The following is a 24,201-nucleotide window of genomic DNA, read 5'->3' as shown; positions in this document are numbered from 1 at the left end:
GTCAACTGTCAGTGGTATTATAATAAAGTGGAAGCGATTGGGAACAACAGCAGCTCAGCCCCAAAGTTGTAGGCCATGTAAAATGATGGAGTGGGCCTTCAGATTAGCTCAGGAACAGTGTGTAGAGAGCTTCATGGCATGGGTTTCCATGGCTGAGCAGCTGCATCTAAGCCATACATCACCAAAAGCAATGCAAAGCGTCGGATGCAGTGGTGTAAAGCACGCCACCACTGGACTCTAGAGCCATGGAGACGCATTCGCCATCTGGATATCTGATGGACAAGTCTGGGTTTGGTGGTTACCAGGAGAACGGGACTTGTCTGACTGCATTGTGCCAAGTGTAAAGTTTGGTGGAGGGGGATTTTGGTGTGGGCTTGTTTTCCAGGAGCTGGGCTTGGCCCCTTAGTTCCAGTGAAAGGAACTCTGAATGCTTCAGCATACCAAGAGATTTTGGACAATTCCATGCTCCCAACTTTGTAGGAACAGTTTGGGGATGGCCCCTTCCTGTTCCAACATGACTGTGCACCAGTGCACAAAGAAAGGTCCATAAAAACATGGATGAGAGAGTTTGGTGTGGATGAACTTGACCAGCCTGCACAGAGTCATGACCTCAACTTGATAGAACACCTTTGGGATGTATTAGAGCAGCGACTGAGAGCCAGGCCTTCTCGACCAACATCAGTGTGTGACCTCACAAATGCGCTTCTGGAAGAATGGTAAAAAATTCCCATAAACACACTCCTAAACCTTGTGGAAAGCCTTCCCAGAAGAGTTGAAGCTGTTATAGCTGCAAAGGGTGGACCGACGTCAAATTAAACCCTATGGATTAAGAATGGGATGTCACTTAAGTTCAGATACGAGTCAAGGCAGGTAAGCGAATACTTTTGTCAATATAGTGTATGTCAGGACATGCAGCTTAAATAAAGACTCTAAGACTGTGACAAAATCTCAGTGTGGCAACATCCTCCTGATTCGTGATACAATTCTTGGATTCTTGGTAAAATCTATTATTACAAATAAAAGAATGCACCTCTCTAAACACATTTTCTTGTTATTTGAATCACTACATCACTGATTCATCACTCCTCTGGGTCAGACAACAAATATGAGAGTAATGTGGATTTGTAACATCAATAAGAGTCACATGAATGGAAGCTAAAGGTCACATATTATGCAAAATACACTTTTTAAGGCTCCTCTAACAAAAATATGTGTCCCTGGCCCGTCCACAATCCCCCCCAAGAATCAGAAAATATAATTATTTTTATGCAGGTTTTTGCAACCTTTACATTCTAAATACTAGAGCTACTAAAAGTATCTCTATCATGTATAAATGTAAAACAGTTAATTAAAACTATCAGAGCTCCACATGGAAGCCTGTGAGCTATTTCAGAGTTTAATAGCTGAACTTTTACTTTAATCTCTCATAGACAACTAAGGCTTAACATCTGTACTATCCATAATATCAAATCAGAACAATGCCTAATGTCAACTCTATTATGAACAAACAAAATGTAATTAACTAAGAATCTTGTTTCCCCCTTTAGTAGAGTTTCAGAGAATTGTGGTCTCCATGCTTAAGTGTCATAAAATTGTTCTGGCAGCTTCTAGCAGCCTGAAATCTTGTAAAGATATTTTATGGCAGCTTTCCTTTCGTTTGTCACTGGTCTGTGGTTGTTACTGCACTTGTTTGTGGCACGTCTCTCCTCAATGGGAGAAATACAGACAGAAAAGTGATAGTGAAAATAGTGAAGGTTGTCAAAGGAAAAGAGACTTCTCATGTGGTACTCTGTGTGCCTTTCACAGGCTAAATGATACTGAACCAGCACTCAGCGTCAGAGATCTGTTTCCATGCCTTCATCTTACATTTACAAGCCCTAAACCTTAAACCAATGTGTGTCGCTTGGCATGTAAAGCTCAACAGCATCTCTTTTGCCCAGGCCTTAGTTTTCAGGTCTTTGGGACATCCACCCACAGCACAACTCTACTACTGAGGACGATGTCATAGGCCATGCTCACAGCTAACAACATCCACCCCTTACTCTGCCTTAAAGGTGTAGACCAGGGGTCATCGAGAACATTTGCATAAGGGCCAGATTTAGTCTTGACAGAGTCCCTGGGGGCCGGACTTCCAAATAAAGAAAAACTGAATCAATATTTTGCTTTGATTAACATATTATTTTAGTATTTGTATTTTCTTTCAAAACACAGGACATTTTAGGCATTACCAGTGAGATCTATCCTGATCTATAATGCCAGAGACCACAAGGAGACAGGCATGTCCACAGAGTTGACTGGGCTCCTGAAAATCCCACAGAATGGGCCCTCAACAATTGTGATTTAGCACCAATATGAACTCATGTTTGAAACTCTTCACTACGTCACTGCTTCATTCTGCCATTTCTGCAACATTTTGTGCCACTTTTAATCCATTTTTGCTATTTCATCACTCTTTAACCCACTCTCCTGCCATTTCACTACATTGCCATTGGCTATTTTTGCACTATTTTGCCACTTGAAATCAATTTTTGCCTGTTTAACCCAATTTTTTTTGCCATTCTTTAACTCCTTTAAACCACTTTTCTTGCCTGTCTTATCCCTCCTTTTTTCTATTTTTGCCCCTTTTGTCTATTTTTACCACTTTTCATTATTTCTTTCACCATTTTTGCCACGTTTAATCCACTTTTGACATACTTTATGCCCCTTTTTCTCTTTTGTACTAATGGTTTGCCACATTTTAACCTCTTCTCACCACTTTCCCTGCAAGATTTTGTCCCTTTGTGCCACTCCACAACCCATTTGGATCTTATCGCCCATTTTTGCCACTCTCTAACCCCTTTTCACCACTTTATCTGGCCATTTTTGCCAGTTTTGGCACATTTTTTGTTAAATATTTGCTAATAATGGCTGACAAGTGAATTTCTGTAAAAACAGATTAAATGTGAAGACATTCTTAAATTATTTGAATATTAATTGCTTTTGGGGTGGATTTAACAGCTGCAGACATTTAAAGCCAAATGATACTCTTCAAACAACAACATCTTATTTATGTATTTATTTATTTATTTATTTATTTATTGTTTATTTGATGTGGACATCACAATTACATTGGACAAACCAGATGCAGTGTTTGAGTGTTTTAGCACAGGTGCTAATTCGCAACACTTGTCCACAGGAGGCTTTTGAGATGATAAAATGATAAAAGCAATAAGAGAAGAAAGAGAAGAAAAAAGTGCAGTGTAAAATAACATCACAACAATGAAAGAGAAGCAGTTTTCCCAGATTAAATATATACATAAGCTGTAAAGCAAAGGCAACATGATCAAGCAATAAGCAATAAGCTTCTTTTCCTGCTTTTCTGAATTTAATGATCTCCTGGGGGACAGACAGGAAGCTTTGGGGGGCCTGATTTGTCCCCCGACTGCCAGTTGATGATCAGTGGTATAGACTGTCCCTTTTATCAGCCTCAATCTTATTGCTAAAATATGCCTAAAACTCCTGTACAGTATGCTGCCAGTTAAGCAAATATTATGCAAATATCACATAAAAATCACGTTATGCAACAAAAACCTGCAGATGTGGTGGTGACATACCACTGCAGTAATGGCAGTGTGTTGTGTTAATTTCTTATCTATAGAATAAATTCACTTTTATATTTTTACTGTCTTGTAATCCAAAGACTTCTCCCCATCCTCACCTTGCCCATGAAATGCTTCCTGTAAATCTTGGCCATGCTGTTTGTCTCCAGTTTGACATGTGAGGCAGGACAGGGCGGTTGATCCGTCTCTGGTGTGTCTTTTGGCTCATGATTGGTCCCCTCGATCCAGTAGCCTCCAAACTGAGGCAACAGAATGAGCGGGAAAGGGCTCCTGCGACCGAGAACCTGTATGGAAGAAAATATGAGGGGAGATTTGATTTTTAGTTTTAGTAGCTGTAGTGTATCTAGCCATGGATGCAGGGTACCAGAACTTAAACTTAAATAATATACAGTACAGGTTTTAATGCCACTGCAATGAAAATAGAAGTCCTGAGCATCTGATTATCCATAAAGTATAGAAAAACAATTCGAAAACTTTAGAGAATGCTTTCATTGCTGCAGAAAAAACTGGTGTTATCTCTTAGTCTCACAGTTTCTGACACCTCTATAATATATGGTGCTTGGTGTGATAGATTTATGCAAAGAGGACATAATTTACCTCGTGAACGCTGGGATAAGGGATGTAGTCCTCTTCTGTCTGCAGGGAGGGAAACAAAAAATGAGTCAATCTGACAAACAGCAGCTTGTAGTCGTGCTTTCAGTTTTGGTTCTTTGAGGAAAACAACAATGAACATGAAAAATGTCTGTGACAGAACATTAACCACACTGTCATCCAGCTCTGCATTTTTCAGGGTTACATTTCTTTTCCTGCAAACACGACAGAAACCACATTAGCTGTCTGTCTGACAAAATGCCTCCAAATCCTTTTTCTGAACACATTTTGTGAGCAAAGGAACATTTTCTGAGGTTTCAATGTGAACAAACAGAACTCACATTAAACCTGCAGTGATTTGGTAGAAGCTGAAATATTATCCAGTCTCTGAAGAGCGGTCTTAAAACATTTTAGCACAGACATAAAAATGGAAAAGAAACAGAACCTTCAGCTCAGGGAAAATGGATCATTTTTCCACCTGGTTAAAGGGAGAAAAGCTTACATTTGATTCCTTGTTCCTAATGCCCTCACATCTATTCAAACATGATCACACTAAAGACTAAAGATTTACTGGTCAGTTTTTGCTTATATTCAGCTTTTCAATGTATGTCTAAGCCCTGCCCCCCAACGCCATGAGCCAATCAAAAGCACTTGGACATCTGGCTTGTAAAAAACAGGTAATCTACGTTTTCCTGAGGCTCTACTGAGTTTTACACTTGGGGTAGGTGGGGTGAAGCAACGCAGAGGTGGCAACATTTGCTGCAAAGTGACAAATACAACCTCATAGATCAGGGTTGTCAAACTCAATCACAGCAGGAGCCAGATTCTGGATTTAAGTCTAACCTGAGCCTCAACAGGGTCAACATTTAACCATAAACTGTCAACCTTATTTTCACCAGTAATAAAATATGACAAAAAATAAATAAATAAAATTAGCACTATGAAAGGTCATTTTTAAGGCAAGTTTAAAGGCTCAAAATCTGAGATAAAAAGTCAAAATTTTGTGTTTAAAAGGTAAAAACATGAAATTAAAATGAAATCATCTTTTTAAATGGCATATATATGAGAAAGAAAGTCAGAATCATTTGAATAGGACATCAAATTTGAAAAAATGAGTTTAAAAGTCAAAATATGAATTAAAATTTTAAAATGTGAGTCTAAAAGGTCCCAATATGGGATTCAAAAGCCATGGTTAGAAGATGAAAAGGTCTAAATATGAGAAAAAAAATGATGAGTTAAAAAGGTCAAAAAGCCTACATTATAAACTGAAAAGGTCAACATATGACACAAAAAGTCAAAATCATAAGTTTGAGTCATAATTGTAAGATGCAAAATTGAAAATATGAAATATGAAATATGAAAATGCAAATTAATTTCTTTTCCTGCACTCTGACTTTTATTTAATAATTTTTATGCTTTTTTCACATTTTCATGACTTAATGATATTCTGAATTATCAAGGTCAACATTTTTAGACTGGAGGAATATGTAGACATCATGCTGGTGGGCCCGTTATAATAGAAATATAATATGATCTTGTGGGACGGCTATAGTTGTACCAAGGGCCAGATTTGGGCCTTGAATTTGACACCCCTGTCATAGATTATGTAGATAAAACCATATAGAACATGGTTTTCCAGTAGCACCCCTAAGAGGGGGGTGTAAACGAATCAGTTCTTTGCCTAAACCAGTTGTCTTTCATTGACGCAGCATAACTGACAACAAAAACATGATTCATGGATTTTTTTTTCTTTAATGGATATTAAGTTTCCAAGGAAATGATGTGAAGAACCATGGATGTAAACACACTCCTTGCAGCAAACTCTGCTACATAACTTAATAAAAGTGGCCACTTTCAGCTGGTAACGTTAGCTCATCATGTCACCTTTTAAACTTAGTATTTTTGTTAAAACCCACCTAACTGATCGGTCCAACTCTGAGGATTGTCTAAAATAACTTAGGGGGCAGGGCTTTGTGTTAGGTCAATGATGTCTATAGACAAAATCCACTGCAAAATTAACAATTAAATAAAAAGCAGGGTTACACATTCCTTGGATTTAAGGATATTTTGAATCCACTGATGATATTAATCAACAGAAGTGGAATAAATATTATGAATGAGGGCAGTGGTTTCTGACTGGTGAGCTGAAGTCCTCTGGTATGTCTAGGTGTGCTCAGGAATTTTTTCCACCAAACTTTTTGGTGTAACTACACAACAGACAACACAACTGAGTAAGGGGATTCCTTCACATTAACATGAAACAAACTTTTGTTGCTGCAACATGCAGAACGATGACAATACATGGTAGATTAAGAGAGCAGAGGCATTGTGATTTCAGAACAAAGAATTAAAAGAGTTACCAAATTACTTTTAAATAACAAAAAGTAACTCCAGGCAGACGTGAGTAGTTTAATGACTTTAATAATTTAGTGTAGATACATGGTCTGTCTCCTTTTTGCAAAGGAAACTGATTCAAAGTACACAATTTAGTTTTAGAACTGTACTAAAAAGTTGATAATACCAAGATGGGCTATGAGTCATGATTTATTTGTAGGAAATGAACAAATCTATATAATACTAGACATTAATCCTTAGAGCTCATGCGCCACAGGCACACTCCTTTGTAAATTGCTTAGTAATTTTTGAACCGTAAGTCGTAGGCACTAACTTGTTTTTTCCTGTGAAAGCACTGTGTTGTGCCTTTTAAAATATGTTCTTCATGCATTAGTAGCTCTTGCAGAACATTTGCTAGTGAGCCCGGAATTTGGCTGACTTTCCGTGGTCTCTGAGGACAGAGTTATCGTTTACAACAAGAAGTGACACAGTTTATAAAAACGTTGATAACTTTTGAACCATACTTCGCAGACACTCTTTTTTTCCTATAAAGCTGACTATTATGCCGTTCATTTGCTACACTCGATGTGTCTGTAGCCCTTAAGGACACTGTTCTAGCGAGGCCTGGAACTTTGGTGACTTTCTGGGGTCTTTAAAGACTAAATACAGGGGTGTTACATTTGATAATAAGCTTGCAATGTTTACATGCAATGCATTGTGGGAGGGGCTGTCCTATATAGCAAGATGTTCTGTCTCTACTGCTTAAAGGAATGGCACAAATGAATCTGACTGCAAAAAAGTGCAGACTTTTTTTGTATACATGTAGATATGTTGAAAAGCTTTAGTCACAGAATATTTATTTTTTCACTGTTTTGTCCCCAAGAGATGGGAAAACAAAGTGTGCAAAGAAGAGGCTTAGTCACTATTGTTTACTGTGTTATCAGTAAAAACCTTTGAGTTTCAAATTCCGATTTGTTTTTTTCTTCTGTCTTTAGAGCCCTATAACTTTTTCAAAACTCAAGTGACATTACTGTAGTAGATATATTCTTAAAGCCCAGGTTGTCCTGAAAAAAAAGAATGATGTACAGAGCTTGACTGTGCACCACAGGGGTCATGTTTTATAAGATTTTTAAGACAAAAAGTACAGATGAGAAATGATGGTAAAAAAATTAGCCCTGCCATATCGCTAAAAGAATGATTTTCTTTTTTACAAGTTGGCATTTAATGAGTGTTGCAGTTGATTGAAGGTCTTTAGAACAAGCATTCACATATTCATTTATTTTGGGTCACACCTTGATTAAACATAACATAAAAACAAACATTTCCTCTGTTATTTGGCTCCATAATCCTTACACTGAGGCATGTCTCTGCCAAGTTGCCACTTTGGCGAACCCATTTTCTCTTAATTTCAGATGTGATTTTCTCCATTTCCCAAGAAAACCTTTCAGCAACCCCTGCAGAGCACACCTGGACTTGTTCCATTAGAGGTACTGGGTTATGTGTGCCAAAAATGAAAGCAGGATGGTTATTTTTAACATATTAGACAAAGTGAAAGAATTTGTTTCTTACAAAAATGCAATCCTTCATGAGACTTTTATTTCAAATACTTTAGATACTGCTGAGGTGGTTCGTGAGGGGAAGTAGGATCACCAAACTAAAGGGAATTTATTATTCAGGATTCATTTTCACCAAATGTTTATGGGAAGTCATGTGTTAGTTCCTCATCTTAGAACCTCATCTTGGAAGTATGAGTATGCAAATTTCTGTTTCTAAGGGCAAAAAAGTAAACTAACCAAATATCCATAACATCAACACTGCCTTACATAAAAATATGTTTCAGTCAGGAACACTCTTGTCATACATTTCAACATTTTACTGCAAAATTACCAGGCAGAGAAGGCTCTGCTCAAAAGATGCTCCCCGGGTTAGTCATGCAAAGAGCTTTGACTTTCCACGGTGCAAAGCTAGAAGCCCCCATCTGGATAGATACATTTATGACAATGCGTACTGTTTACTAATCAATAGGCGCATAAATCTGAATATAGAGGTGCAACAAGTTTTATGCTATAAAAGAGGAGGCTCGGGTGGAGGAGGTTGAGCTTTCCCAGCAGCAGTGTGGTGCATCAACATTAATACAAGCAGGGATTAGTGAGAGCTGTGATTGGCTGCAAGAGTTGGGAGGCTATAACTGGGATCAGCTGGCTGTCAGTTGATCACCGCTGACTACCGTGCCCTGCATAAACTAATGCTAGCTTCATAAATTGAACAAGCGTTAGCTAATTAGCATTCATGTAAGCTTTCATGAAGGTTAGAACAAAAGGCAGCTCCACTGCATTGTCTCCATTTGTGCAGAAAAGATATCGACCGCAGTGTTTCCCACAGGATCGGAATCTATTTGTGGTGGTGGGTTGCGGGGCGGAGTATATATTTTTACAATATCCTGATACACAATATATATATCGCTATGTTTTGAAATGGCCTCTCAGCTGCTGTATTTAATTCGGCCCCAAATGGCCTGAGTTTGGTGATTAAAATAGACAGTTCTATTGGATTTTTAATAAAATTGTATGCAAAAAGTAAAAATCTATATAAAGTAAAATTTAGCAGTTTTATTTTGAAAAGGACCAGTTTCTGACAAGTTCATAACATGAGAGTGTCTTTAGACCTTATTCAAGAAACTGTCCTGTGTGATCATGGGGGAAAAGCTTGTCTAGAGGCAGGAACGTTTTAACCCCTCGTTGGTATTGTTTTGAACGGTAAGGCTGAGATAAGTCTCCATTGTTGTGGAGAAGTGGTCACATTTGTCCGTTGCTGGGCCGTCTTCTCTCTGACATGTACGACTCTGGCTGGGGTTTTCAGCAAAATGTTCGCACCCAGGCAAAGCTTGTATTCTGGGTTAAGTGTCTTTGTGAGATTTTTACAATCCTGACTTTTCAGCAACACTGGGCTCATGCTGTTAGTGTTGTGGTACTGCCGCTGTTATCTCGGAGTCATCTTGTGGTTTATTTTAACGAATACCACGTGAGTTAGACCTCCTTCTTTTCAAAGTTAAACGACTGCTCAATGCTGCAGATCCAACGCGGTTTCTCATTGTCTGTCTTAAAAAGGCATCTAAAAGGCATCTAACCATAGACGCTAACTCGCCACGCTGCTCTGTTTACATTCCTGTCCCCTGCTTCTCTCACCGCTGATACAAAACGCACATGTGCAGAGTTTTCTGGATGGACGAAGGTGACAGCTCTCTGCTGTGAAACTGGCTAGAAATGCATGCTGGTGGCTTAAACTTCCACATAATTTATACTCAGATATTCATGATATAGACATTTTAACGACAGAGCGAGGACGAACAGGTAGCGCCAGAATCTATTTGTGGCAGGTCGCCACAAATAAATGAATGTATGGGAAACACTGGACCGACTGCAATTGGTACAAACCTTAGTGGCCAGACTTTAGACCAAAACTAAAAGATCTGAGCATATTACTCCTATTTTATCTACACTGGCTCCCAGTATGTTTTAGAATTGAATTTAAGATTTTAACGATAAATTTTAAAGCTCTCAATGGCCTGACTCCCACCTACATTTAGACCTTTTAACGCTGTATCATCAAGCATGCACTCCTCAGGAAGGAGTTTCTTATCTGACCCAGGAGTCCAGTTGAAAACTAAAGAGGACAGGGCATTATCAGCCCTGAGGCTCTGGAACACCCTGCCTGAGGAAATCAGATTGGCCAAGTCAGTAACCTACTTTAACTCTCTTCTTAAAACATACAGTTCCTTTTAAAAGTATTCATCCCCTTGGATGTTTTACCCTTTTATTACTTTTATAAATCAGTCATGGTCAATATAATACGGCGTTTTTTATCTTTTTTCTTTTCTTTTTTTTTCTGGACACTGCAATTTTACTCCGTTCTCCTTTGAACTGCTCGGACTCTGTTGGGTCATAGTCTTACATTGTCTTCTCCCAAGTTGTAGTTCTCTTCAGACTAAATAAGACTGTCTTCTAGGAAATTGTGCAGCATTTATTTTACCCTCTTCCTTTACTAGTCTTCCATGGCCGGCTGCTGAGAAGCACCCCCACAGTATGATGCTGCCACCACTGTGCTTCACAGTGAGGATGGTGTGTCTGTGGGGGTGTGGAGTGGTTGGTGTCTTGTTTGATGGCCAAAAAGCATCATTTTGTTCTCATGAGACCAAAGAACTTCCTTCCACTTGATGGAGTCTCCCACATGCCTTTTGGTGAACTCCAGTCGAGATTTAATGAGTTCTCTTCAACAGTGGCTTTCTCTTTTCTGTTCTTCCATAAAGCTTTGACTGGAAAAGAACCTGGGGAACAGTTGTTGTAGCTGAGTCTCTCCCATCTCAGTTGCTGCAGCTTGTAATAACCTTTTCTCTGAGTGTTCTTTTGTCTTCATGGTGTAATGGTAGCCAAGAACACTGAGTAACCAGTGACTGGACCTTCCAGACACAGGTGTCTTTTTATTACAATCACCTGAGACACATTCACTGCACTCAGGTGATCCCCATTCCACTCAGTGTGAAACTACTAGCATGACTTGTAGGTTGTGGGTCTGTACTTCACTACTATCAGAGGTTAACTTCAACACTAATCATATGCAGGAATTCTAAATCAATATGTTAAACATAGATGGTACTAAAAGGAGTCACAAAGCTGCACATAAATTAGATTTTGTTGTTTTTTTTCTGGTTGTATTGGAATCTTTCAATCTTTTTCCAATGCATGACTCCCTAAAATAGTCAATGCCCTCTACACCAGCTCAGTCTATATTAAAGTTTTAGGTTTATGACATTAGGTGTAAATCATAGATATTGCACTGTAGGCTTACTATCTGCTTTAGCTGTACCAGCATTCATCTTTGAGCACAAGGCAGTACAGGAGTCTTTATAAGAGTTTCTCAAACTCCAAAAGAGGACAGGCCATCTCCTGATACTTGTCAGCCTGAAATGAATGCCTTTACCATCTTCTTTTAGATGATCATCATCTATCGCCCTCTCTGACTCAACCTCAGATCTCTGGCTAAGTGCATTTTCAACCACCTACATCAGTCTTTTCCAGGTACCGGGACATTTTAGGATTTGCACTCCTAGTCCCCGCTGAGCACCTAACTGAGCCAGAGAGCGTCCTAAAGCCTGCCTGACAGCTGATAACGAAAGGTTTATAACTCTGATGCTTTACCACACTGCGCTCTGTGGGGAGAAGAGAGGATTTGTGACTCACTTTGAGCGGGGGAGGGAGGGGGCATCTTTGCTCATCCATTCTGCAACCCTGCAGAGAGAGAGAGATGAAACAATACTGAGGGAACAGGTGAAACATCTACAAACACTTCACACCTGCAGAGAGAGACAAAGGGGCACATTGCAGAGCATTTTTGATTGTTAGGCTTCTTGACATTATTTGTGCAGCAGCTCAGCGGCAGTAATTCATGTTGACATGCTCGATCACCAGATGGGCCACATAAACAGAAAGTAAAGAGAAGTGATATCTGAAGGGCTTTAAAAGAGATAAGCAGAAGTTCATGTGAATGACAAAGGCATCTCCATAATCTAAACTGAAGGTATCATTTACAACAGTTCCACTTTATGGCCAAAATAAGGCTCACCATGCACGCTGTTCCTCTTCTGCTGCTGACTCATAAACACTGACAGTTCAGAGAGAGATGAGTAACTAAGCATTCCTGATCAGTGGCCTCCTTTATTGTCCAAAAGCCTGCAGCGTGACTTGAAATTTATCAAATCTGATGCACACTTTTTAGGGGGGAATTTAGAAGATGAATCACAGGGAATTTAGAAACCGCTATCATTAACTTTGCAGCTTTCGGTTTCTTTTCCCCTTCCTCATTCCCTGTGCTATTTGTTGTTGAATATGCGCTGCTAATAATAAAATATGCAACTGTTGTCTGCAGCTTGGGCGAGTTGCTCCTGTGCTGCTCAGGTGCTTTATAACCACAAGTAAACAAAGTAGAGGAAGGTTTGAAATCTCCCCAGAAGAGCTCAGAAATAGCTCCAAAACACACAAGACAATTCTGCTAAATGAATGCATTACTAACACAAAACTTCACGGGTTGACAGCATGCTTTAAGGCACATGTTTTTCCTTCATTCAAGCAAGTAAAGACATGTTCCAGTCTCTACAGAAGGCATTACTTCTTAAATAAGTTGGTTTTCAGTGTGCAGGCGTCCTTTTAAATCGACTGTGTTGCCAAGGTTTAAAGGCTAATAGAGCTCAACAGTGACCAGCTCTGGTTCCACATTCAGATTCTTCTTTGACATTTCAGAAAATCTTTCTATCAATATTTTCAATCATGGAGCAAAGCCTTCCAAACACCCAGACATTCATGACTATAGAACTTCGATTTAAAACAGGATTGGAAAATGGAGAAAAATGAAAAGCACATGACTGTGCAATCCCTTCAATCATGGGCGTAGCACAGGGGGGATAAAGGGTACTTTTTACCCAGGCCCACAGAAGGGAGGGGGCCTTAAGAAGCTTGCAATGAAAAGTGTTTTATTTATTTTTTCTGAGTAACTAGTGTCATTATTGAATCAAAGCGACTAAATGAATCAGTCAACAGTATCAAACAGAATAAAATAAAATACTGGGGAGCACCTGCTCCTCCCTTCAAAATGTCCAAATGTTGTAGTCCAGCGCTGCGAAACAATGCAAGTAAATTTAATTGAACCACAGTAAAAATATTGCTCATAAGTGGAGGAATTATGGCTAAAAAATACATTAAAATGCATAGATATTTGTAAAAATGACACTACGTTTGTTGTTGGCTAGCAGTTAAGAGGAGCCCTGTGTAATATTCTTTCCGGGGGCCCAAAATCCCTAGCTACGCCCCTGCCCTTAATCCATCATCCGGGAATGATGCTTTACTAATGAGACACAACTAATGATGATTAGGTGCTTTTCTTTTAAAATGTATACAGTCCTTCTTTCTAGATTTATCTTTTTTTGTAGCATTTACAGTAAGGATGTTCCCAGGTGTCTATTTCTCTACCCGGCTAAACATCTATTTAAATTGTGATCAACCAACTAGTCCAAAGAGGTTAAAAGGCTTAGAAAACAGTCAAGGTCAACATAGGGTCATTATGTCAGCAAGTGCAATGTAAGTCTGATAGAGCCTGATAGTGTGTAGAGCAAGGGTGATAAACTCAAGGCCCGTGGTACAGTTATACCCAGCCCACAAGACCATATCACATTTTTATTATAACTGGCCCACCAGCATGAGGTCTGCAGAATCCCTCCAGTCTAAAAATGTGAACACTGATGATTTAAAACATACTTAAGTCATGAAAATGTGACAAAAGAGAAAAAAATAACCAGACTAAAAAGTCAGAAATGTGAGTTCTGAATTTCCACTGGCATTAACATAGGCATAAAAAAATCTGTGGCAGGAGCCACATGGAAGGATTGGGTTTCCTTAGCTGCAGCTGCATGCAAGACTCACTGCCAAGTCCAGTCCTAAGTCCAGTGCTAAGCACCGGATGGACACTGAGAAAAATGAATCTGGGCAAAAGTAAATTTAACTTAATTTAATCTTCGATATCAACAATAAAAATCCAAGTTTTTAGCTTGACATAAGTAAATCTAATTTTGTTGTGAGTTTCTTTTGTTAAAAATACAAGACACTGTGATCTTTTTTCCTCAACAAGAATAATCTAGGTAATGTAAGCCAATCTTCCAAAGTTTATCCACATAACTAAGCCTGACTTTGTTACCTCTCAGTTTCATTCTGTGTTTCAAAACTAAAAAATACTACATTATTCATGCATAAATGCCCCCTGTGATGCATTGTGGGTATTTCAAATTAGTGATAAATGGCTTTTCTAACAATCAGGAATAGATGAACTGCTAATTGAAGACATGGTAGTGGTGATAGATCAGATTGGTGGGAATCAAATCTGGGGATATGTAGGCAGAATTTTCCCATGATGCCCTGGGGCAGAGTGTTTATATGTGTTTAGACATGTTTAAAGGTGGTCAGGTGAGTTTAGATGTTGAATGTTGTTCAGAGATAACTGCTGGCATTCCTTTGTTCATCTTTTTCATGGATTATTGTTGTTTTTGATGGTTAACACTTTTGCACCATGAGTGAAAAGAGTACTTCCTGAAAATGAGTCTGACTGCCTGACTTACATTTGAAGCAAAAAATTTAACCATTCTCTGTTCATTTCATTGATGAGGGAAAATCAAGATGGTGTGGAAACAAATTCACATGCTTCCTTTGTCAGTATTGTTACAGGTGTTTCTAATGAATACCACTAGTGAGAGGGAATTATAAAATTATATTATTCACATTATTGTGTTAGGCTGCATTGAAAGCATGAGTCATTTTTTCAGGTTGAGAATAATTGAAATTACATGCATTTACAAAAAAAATGTTGCCTAGGTTTTTCCAAGTAGATTGGGTTGAATATTTTTAGCAGTGCAGACACTGGACTGTGGAGCAGAGAGTATCGAATCACACTTCTGTTTGGCAGTTGGGTCAGTGAGTCTGGGATTGGCGGATGATGGGAAAACATCTGACTGCATTGTGCCAACTGTGAAGTTTGTTGAAGGAGGGATAATGGTATGGGGATGTTTTTCAGAGTTTGGGCTAGGCCCCTTATCTCTAGTGAAGACCAACTTTAATGCTTCAGCATACCAAGACATTTCGGACAATGCTATATTTCCAACTTTGTGGCAACAGTTTGGGGATGGTACTTTTCTATTCTAACATGACTGTGACCCTGTGCACAAAGCAAGGACTAGAAAGACATGGATTGATGAGTTTGGTGTGGAAGACCTTGACTGGCCCACTCTGATGCCTGACCTCAACCCACTCGAGCACCTCTGGGATGAATTGGAATGGGAATCTCCCCTGTGAGTGGAAGCAGGCCAGGTAACGTTTACGTGTAGATATCCATTCCTGTCACTCCCTGGTCTTGAGCACCACTGCACATTAACTTTATTTTCTTGTGTTAGGATGCCAATCCCTGATCTGAGAGGTCATTATTTCATAATTAACTCACTGGCCATTAGATTAGGGCTCCTAAAAACCAACAAAGTTTACAGTTTTCAGATTTTAAGCTTTTGAATGCCTAAAAACCCCATTTTTCCTATTTGCCTCCATTTATTTAGATGGAATATTTTCACCTGGAAATGGGTCAAGGCTGGCATCATTCAGGAAAAGTGCCTGCATGGATTTTGCTCTTATCAACCAGAGATGTTACTGTGACACTCAAGGATCGTGGGTAATGTAATTCCTTCCCCCTAAGGTCTCAATTAAAACACATTAAATGAAGTTTTTACCATAAAAACATTTGAGCATATACAGTGGTTTCACACTCAGGTGACTGTGGTAATTCTACCCTGGATGGTTATGACATTATGGCTTATAATCAAATCTACTATGGAGCAATGGTTCCTCAGGAACCACACTGTTGATTCTAATTCATGTTGTCTTTTTCTACTCAGCAGCTTGCAGGGCCTTAAAGTACCTTTTCTTACTAGAAGTAAGAAAAAATGTAGAACTAAACTAAAATTCTGTTAAAAGAGGAAATCTATGAATGCCTTAAGGGGTTTATTTCGGATCCTTGCCTCTTGCTTTTTCGAACAAATTGAACAACTGGAGACAAAACCACAAACTACAAACTCTACAAATCCATCTGGGCACATTTAAAAACATTTCACACATCTCATCAAGCACTAAAAGCAGAAAACTCTACTACACAGCTGTGCAGAGAAAATACAAAGGCTCTGTTCAGCACATTCAGAAGCTGCAGATTTGTAAGGACAGGGTCAGGCTGCCACTACTACAAATAATGAGAAGGCACGTAATAAAGAAAGGGATATACGGACAAGCATTAAAAAGTGTTGCAGGATTGTGATCTTGAACATAAAATAGAAGGAAAAGAAGAGAAAAGAGGCTAAGGATAGAATTAAATGGAAGGTCTTTGTCCAAAGTGAGTGAAAATCTGAGGACGGCCTTTGATTAAAGCTTGTAAGGATGAAGAGACGAGTTAAAGCAGGGAGAAGAGATCGCCGGGGTCCGCTGACAGTACCTGCATCCTCTCGATCATGGCAAACAGGTCCGAGGTCTGTGGGAGAGAGTCGACACAGATCCACACAGGGACATGGGATTAACTGCCTTCATTTTAACACGTGAATCCTCTTGTTTTTAATCTCTGACACCTCGTCTAATTTCTTATTCCATCCCTGAAGAACCCTCAACCCACTCAACAACAATCTCACCGAGGCTCTTTTTTAACTCCAGGAGAAACCGCTCTGCCGCTCTGAAGACAAACAGGTTGTAAACAAGTGACTCTGGAGGGAGAAAGAGCCTCAGAGCTCAGTGGTATTCGTCACTGTTGCCACAGCCAACAGCTTGTCTGACTGCACGGCCAAATTCAACAGGAAGACTCCGGGAGTTTGGAGGCTGAGGCACACGGGGAAAGAGATTTCTCTAAGTGGGGCTGCGTGGGATAATTATTAACGCTTCAGTTGTTACCTACATTAGATGGCAATCAGCTTGGCACCTGTTTGAGGAAACCCACTGGAGTAGGACACAGAAATATAAAGCTGTGCACTGCTGTGGATGTGGTTTGGAGAAAAATGTGATTTGAACCCTGAATCATCAAAACCATAAAGAAGCCCTAATAATACTGATACTAGTATTGGGAATAGGTTTGACACACTTATTTCCATGAGAAAGACTAGACTAAGACTAGCCAGAAATACATCTTTGATGACTGAAAACTGACCAAAATATGATTTTGTTGTCATCAGACTTTAAAAAATCCATATTTCTCTATTGTGGGTAATTCTGCCAAAATGTAATGTATCTGCATCTATACTGCTTCTCAGCTGTGGAAAGCAGGGACCTCAGATTTGGCAGGGTTCATAGAATACACTATCATGATTTAGCATAATGTTTGGAATAAAGTGAAGACTAAAATGCGAGGACTTTTCATCGACTAAAACTAGACTAAACCAAAAAAGCTGTCAAAATTAACATTGGATGGCTGAAAAAGCAGGTATCAGTATTGGTGAGTATGATCATTTATGCATGTTTCAATATAGTCAATACAGCCCTTTCAGACTGATGTTGTCATACACGGCAAGAAGTGAGACAGGTGATTAAATGTTAAAAAGCTTTTGAACCATAAATCAGAGCCTCTTACTATTTTTTTTTTGCTCTTTAGGCTTGCCGTGGCATCGTCCAATAATACTATCTATACCACACTCTTGTCTGAGAGTCTTGTTTTTGTAAAAACCTAAGTATACACAATCTTTGAAAAATTAAGAAAAGTGACAACTTGGCATGTCTAGTAAACCACTTACAGACAGTGTTTGGTAAAGGGCAGAGCCTTTGGAAAAAAAACTCGGAGGGTGATTGGATGGACGTTCTGTCTGTCACATCTTTACGGGCCAATCAGAGCAACAAAACACGTGACGTAGCCGCTACGAAGGACTAAACTCCATATGGCATAACATGAACCATGGCGACTGTAGACATATCAGTATACGACTTCTGTTGTTTTTGAAAAGAAAACAACTCACTGCTGTTCTTTGTTCTTCTTTAAACAACTAAATGTTGGGGAGCAGGTGGCCTAGTGGTGCTCCCCATGTATGCGGGCGGCCCGGGTTTGAATCCGGTCTGGGGCCCTTTACCGCATGTCTCTCCCCCACTCTTGGCCCTGTTTCCGACTCGGTCCACTGTCCTCCTCTATCTAATAAAGGCCCAAAAATGCCCAAAAATAAATCTTAAAAAAAAAAAAACGAACAAAAAAACAACTGAATGTTGTCAAGTTCTGATAAAACTGACGCTTTAGCAGCATCCACGCTAATATCTCCGCCATAATTGCACCGGCCCCTTGTTGCTGGTTGCTTACGTCATGACTCCGCCGCGCCTGAAAGCACTGCGCCCTCGACGCGCAGGTCCTGTCACTTTCTAACCAGGCCCAAACTGTTCAGATGGGAGTTTTGTAAGATGGATTTGCCAGTGAGAAACACGGAAACGGGCGAATCCACCTGCTTTGCAAGGTTAGAAAAGTGAATATCAAACATGTTTGATATTTATGATTCAGGGTCTGGGAGGCTACGACGCAATTTGTGAGCAGTAAATTAATCGTGTTGACACCACACACATGCAGACTACTCAGACAAATAATCATTTGCCATGAGCCTCCAGTCAGTATACGCCCCCACAATCGTTGGGGGAGTCAAATCTCGCCTAAAATCGGGCTTAAAACCCTGTAGTGACTGGCTGGCCTAAACCACACAAACAGCTATATTCTGGTGTAAAACAGTACATGGTAGGGACAGTTGAAAACTCGTTCATCCATTCATGCGCGTCACTAATTAGATGGCGAGTCATTTAGCTACCTTGAGAGAGCGATAGTTTTCCCAACGTTTCTACACTAGACTTTGAAAATTAGACAGAGGGTAAACCACAAATGTCACACTAACAGCTGATTTCTGCTGTAAAACAGCACGCTGCATGCTTATTAATACAGAAGTTGTGTTATAAACGTGGCTGAGAAAAAGATATCCTGTAAGGTCAGTCCGATGGCTAAGTGGAGCACTGAAAGTATTTAAAATTCGAACTAAAATGATCATTTAATGTGGGGATTCCTTGGAAGTGGCTTCAAAATATGTTTTGCCACAAAAATATCCATAGTGGTACAAAGCTAAGCTTCTGTGTTGGTTCTCCAAGCAGTTTTCTCCAAGCATCAGCCATCTTTCCCACCAATCTCTGCCCTTCAATACTTCAAAAACCCCCAACTCTGCCTGCTCACATAAAAAACTACCAAGAAACCTTCAGATAAAAAACATGCAAGACAGGAATTATGAACCGTCTGACATGGATCCTCTGGGCTTTGAGTTTAATTGCAACTAATCTTTTTCTCTTTTAATCAACATGTTTCAGGTGGAAATATTGATGCCTGTCCTTCTTATTAAACAGAGAGAATCAAGTCAATTAATGGATTTTAATCACAGCTCCGCCATGCATCGCCACAGAGCATAATTTAGACCTTTTTTCTGATTAATCATGGCTCTCCTACAGGTTCAAGCAGAGGAAAGCGTTGTCAGGCATGCTCGTCTCTGCAGAGGCCACGTTATGGATTTGAAGCTGCTCCAACTTGAGCTGAAGAGTATCACAGCCGCCCTGATGGCACGGCTTGTTGTGGGGGCGAGACCTCTGTTCACCATGTAACACAAGTGGACTGAAGTGCCAAGCTGATGTTTCTGCATGACAGCTTAAATTTACTGCAGGGCGGCTTACAACACACAGAAACACACAGGCTCAGAGAAACCAGAGAGAGCCCACCTGTGCAACCATAGAAACATTTCCTCGTGCATATTCTAAATGACACTCGTAAACACACACCTGTGCAGGTATATATGACCATCCATAAAACACACCCTCTCCTGACCCTGACCCAGTAAAGCCCAAGGTGTCACCTCGGTTTGTTGTTGCATGTGAAAAACAAACAGCGCCACATGATATTCAGAGAGATACAGCTCATCTGCTGACTGTAAACAAACATCAACAAACATGGTGTCATGATGAGCAGATTATCAGTGAAGCAGACCCGATCTCTACTCTAGAGGAAGGTATGGCTGTGGCTATGGCTGTGGCTGTGGACGTGTTCTGTTTTAATGCAGGAGAACATGAACCGTGGATGTCAATGCTCTTCATACCTCATACTACATTTGAAAAAGTAATGGGGGATTTACATTTGTTGGGCTTAAATCCATGGGTAAGAGTGACCCTCCTTTATAACTATCTTCAAGGCTATTCTGCAGTGCCAGTTTTTCCTTAACATTTTTTTGTCATTGTGAAAATATATCAGCTTTTAATCTAATTTTATTCCATATTATTTCAATAAAATACTACTTTCAGTTTTGGTTGCATCAAGAGGATGATGTACACAACTTTTCAGAGGAAGTTAAAGTTGTCTCTGGAGTTACTTCTCAAAATTTAGATTTTTATCAGGCAAAATTAAAACAGCATGTCAAAACTAAGCATCAACTATTCATAATGAAAAATATCTGAGACAGTCTGGCTGAAGACCGTAGATCTCAGACGGCCCTTATCTCAGACAGGAAGTCCATATATATTTTTTATTCAGCATTATCATAAACAAAGTCTGGCAGTTAAATTCATGAAATAGCCACACTGCAAACATTACAGATCAAGAAACGTTTCATAAATAACAAAGAGAACAGAGATGTCTAAACTGGGGGTAAATTATGTATAAAACTGTTTTAGAAGTAGATATGTGAAGGGCGTCTCACTTTAGCTTCATTAGCTTAAGCAAAAGCTAACAAGCTACACAAGGTACATAGTTAATGTTATTATGTAAACTAATGTAGCTAAGTTAGTTTTAGCAACATGAGATGTAGCAAATGTACCTATAGCTAATGCAGCTATTAGGGCTGTCAAGATTAATCAAGTTAATTCTGATTAATCCAGGTCCACAATTTGAGCACTAACTTCCTTTTAATCGTGATTAATTGCATGCTTTACTGTCCCTTTCAGCATACTTTGGTTAGGCGTGTCGGCGTCTCCCTGCAGCCACAGTGATGTAAAATAAGTCCACCATGGCTCTTTAGTGTGGCATTTTACTCTCAAAATTTGTCAGCTAAGTAGACAAATCAAAGTCATCTGAACCTTTATAATGCTCTGTTCTTCATTTTCAATTGTGATTAACTTAAGACATTCTGAGATTAATTGCAATTAAAATTTTTAATCTTTTGACATGCTATAGAAGCTACATACCTAACGTAGTTCAGTATCTTAGGTAGCTAACGTTAGCTTTGTAGCTTGTTTAGTATAGATTTCCAAGAGCTTTGCAAGGTTTAGCTTTAGCTTTGTTACCTACGTAGCTTATGCTGCTAACTAAGCTACATTTGCAACGTTTGAATGCTTTTATGATGGACAAGCTGTTTTCCTGTTTGCAGACTGTTTACTGGTCTTTACTAAACATTTCGTAATCAGGTTTTGCTGGTTAGGTTCTTAACTCTTCGTATCCTAACCTTTACCCTAACCCTAACTAAAACTTTAATCCAATTTTGTTTTGAAAGTTGTATCATGTAAATCTGTTCTGACAGATGTGGTGTCTCAGGCCAATGTTCTGCAAGGGAACAATCCAGAGATCTTTGGTCTGCAACCAGACCCTCTCAAATGTTGGTGCCAATAACTGCTGTCCCTCAAGTGTCAACCGGCGGAAAAAACCTGAGAAGTTCAGTACATGGTGCATTTCTATCAAGTGGTCTGGTTTGGGTCAGTACAGTTCAGTATGTTGTTAATTTTGAAGGCTATTTAGTCTTTAAATGAAAATGTCTTTTAGTTTTAGTCACATTTTATTTGTTTTTCACCTTTACAGTTTTAGTCAAGTTTTTGTGAAAGAAAACTCAAAGTTTAGGACTACTTTTGGTCAATAAACAGTCCTTAGATCTAATAAGTACTTTTAATAGAATTTTCTTTTTCTCCTAAACTAAAAATAATCCAAAATCCAAAATTAATATGAATCCAACAAACTCATAGTAATGCACTAACAATAATAGGATCAATTCAAAATAAATCTCAGCAGAGTTCTTGGCGATGTGCACATGCCCGGTAGTCACATTTCAAGACTTGCAATGTCAGTCACATGATCCAAAGCACATCGGGCAGACACTTCTGTGTTGCTGGATGTAAAAAAAAAAAAATCCTGAGTATGCTAGTTTCTGTTACAAGTCTGCTTTACATCACCACCAGTAGTCAGAGAAGGATCACTGTACATGCAGAGTCTATGTGTCTCCTGCATGAATGTTTAAGTTACAAGTGACACTGCTGCCATCACAGATACACCGGCATGACTCTTGAGGCAGACACTCAAACATGCAAGGTTGATATTAAGTGAGCGCATTCATGCTAACAGCAGCATCTCGTTCCTGCGCTCGTTTTTATACAGTATAGCAAAGATAGTTTACTTTACAGCTCCAAGGGAGCGCCGCAGTGTGGCAGGCAAGGCGAGCTTTCAATTACTAATGAGAAGTTTCAGTCATGGGGCTGATCAGGTCAGCTTTATGTAACTTAAAACATTGTAGGAAATGGTTGATGATGTTAGTAGAATAGTAATGTGTATTTCTAAAGTCATGAAGAAAAAAATCACCTGTGATCTCTATCTGCTTTTTCCTCTGTTAAATCTTAAGTCTTATTAAACATTTTAGTCTCATCTTGTCTTCCTGTCAAAAACATAACATACCTTTATCTTCTCTTAGGTTGTCAGAGTCTCATCAACCTTATATAAAGTTGATATATTTTTCAATATTTCTTTTGTTGATATAGTTACGATTTGATTTGGTAATCTCTGGTCTAGTTTGTGTTTCTACAGTCAACTGATAACTTACACGGTACGCACAAACAACCTTAAAATTGCTCCTTCAAAATTGACAGACATGGCACGCTCTGCATTTGAGCTTTAACCACTGTGGCACGGGAAATGATTCTTTTGACCAATCAAAAGACTTAAGTGTGTCCATCTGTACCATTTTCAATCAGATCGGTACCCTAGAGAAAGGCGCCAAAAACAGTAAGATGGTAATATTCAGTTGTTTTGTACATTCCCCCATCTCCAATAGTGGAAATGAAAATAAATCTGAACCATACTGAACCAGACTGTGCCTTAAAGATTTCTGGAAATGCACCACAAGTCTGGTGCTAAAAAATATGGGACATTTTTTTGAGGTAAAGGCTAGCTTTTATTGACATTTATGTAACTTATATTTGATTGTGGTTAAACATTGCTTTAGTGTAATCATTTTTTTCCTGACATTACTCTTTAAATCGTCTTCTTTTTATCTGTACTTATCTTGTAAAGTTCCTTTGTTGTTTTTCTGGATTTCCTTTAAATCAGTGCCTCAATATCTTCAAAATAAGCCCTTCAAATCACACTGCACAGTACTTAATTTTCCAAGGTTAAAAAAGTAAGCAAACACAGTTGTTTTGTCTCCCAGCCAGTGAAGCATGTGTCTATCTGTCCCTACAATGAACAAAAATCCAATATCTCCTGTTCTGCAGCCTCAAACAAGTACAAATCCTCGTCTCTAAGCCACCTCATGACTTCAACAAGCAACAATAACAAGTGAAAAAGAATCTCTCACTTCCAGCGAGTGAGAAAATACTCACATCACTGAGGCATCGTCTCTTGAGAAAAGGCTTACTGTGGGGACCACCGAGGCGCCCGTCCAATAAGGCGCTCTTAGCCACCCTGAGCTCAGTCATCATTCCACAAGTGCGGACGCAGGCGAGCCAACGAGAGCGCAGCTGTCAGCCACGAGGAGAGAGGATGCCTGATTGACAGCAACTCACTGTTGCTCAGACAGAACTGAGAGGCTCAGAGTTGACGTCTGTCCATCAGGATCCATACATCAGCGCGAGAGCAAGTGTTGTAATGTGAGGATATCATTTCCTTCCTTCCCCTTTTCTTTCATTCCCCCCACCCTGCCACACTCCCAGTTGTTCAATAGGAAGTGGACAGAAGGGAGGAACAATATTTATCTCCTCCCTGTTGCTCAGAAAAAGCTATCTTCTCTTTATTATGTGAACACTTCATGTGAAAACAGCGTGCTTCTCCTTTTCTGTTCAAGCACAAAATGCAACCACTTTCTTCCTCTTTTTCT

General features: G+C 39.4%; 1 protein-coding gene across 6 annotated transcripts in view; it reads right to left on the bottom strand.

Annotated features, from left to right (window-relative positions):
- rap1gapb (RAP1 GTPase activating protein b) overlaps positions 1–24,201 on the bottom strand; it is a 246,310-nt gene that overhangs the window by 44,361 nt on the left and 177,748 nt on the right. For 3 of the 6 annotated variants that reach the window (XM_041779588.1, XM_041779597.1, XM_041779614.1), the window contains exons 1-5: positions 23,708–23,941; positions 16,590–16,625; positions 11,762–11,809; positions 4,197–4,235; positions 3,698–3,883 (exon numbers count right to left, since the gene is read on the bottom strand). In XM_041779588.1, coding sequence (XP_041635522.1) covers positions 3,698–3,883; positions 4,197–4,235; positions 11,762–11,809; positions 16,590–16,625; positions 23,708–23,806 — 408 coding nt within the window. In that variant the 5' untranslated portion in view covers positions 23,807–23,941. Of the gene's footprint in view, positions 1–3,697; positions 3,884–4,196; positions 4,236–11,761; positions 11,810–16,589; positions 16,626–23,707; positions 23,942–24,201 lie in introns of those variants that run through there. The other 3 variants (XM_041779604.1, XM_041779621.1, XM_041779630.1) reach the window with 1 other exon arrangement.

Source organism: Cheilinus undulatus, linkage group 3 (genome assembly GCF_018320785.1).
Source record: "Cheilinus undulatus linkage group 3, ASM1832078v1, whole genome shotgun sequence".
NCBI classification, from domain to species: domain Eukaryota; kingdom Metazoa; phylum Chordata; class Actinopteri; order Labriformes; family Labridae; genus Cheilinus; species Cheilinus undulatus.
This window is presented reverse-complemented; position numbering and strand designations above follow the sequence as displayed.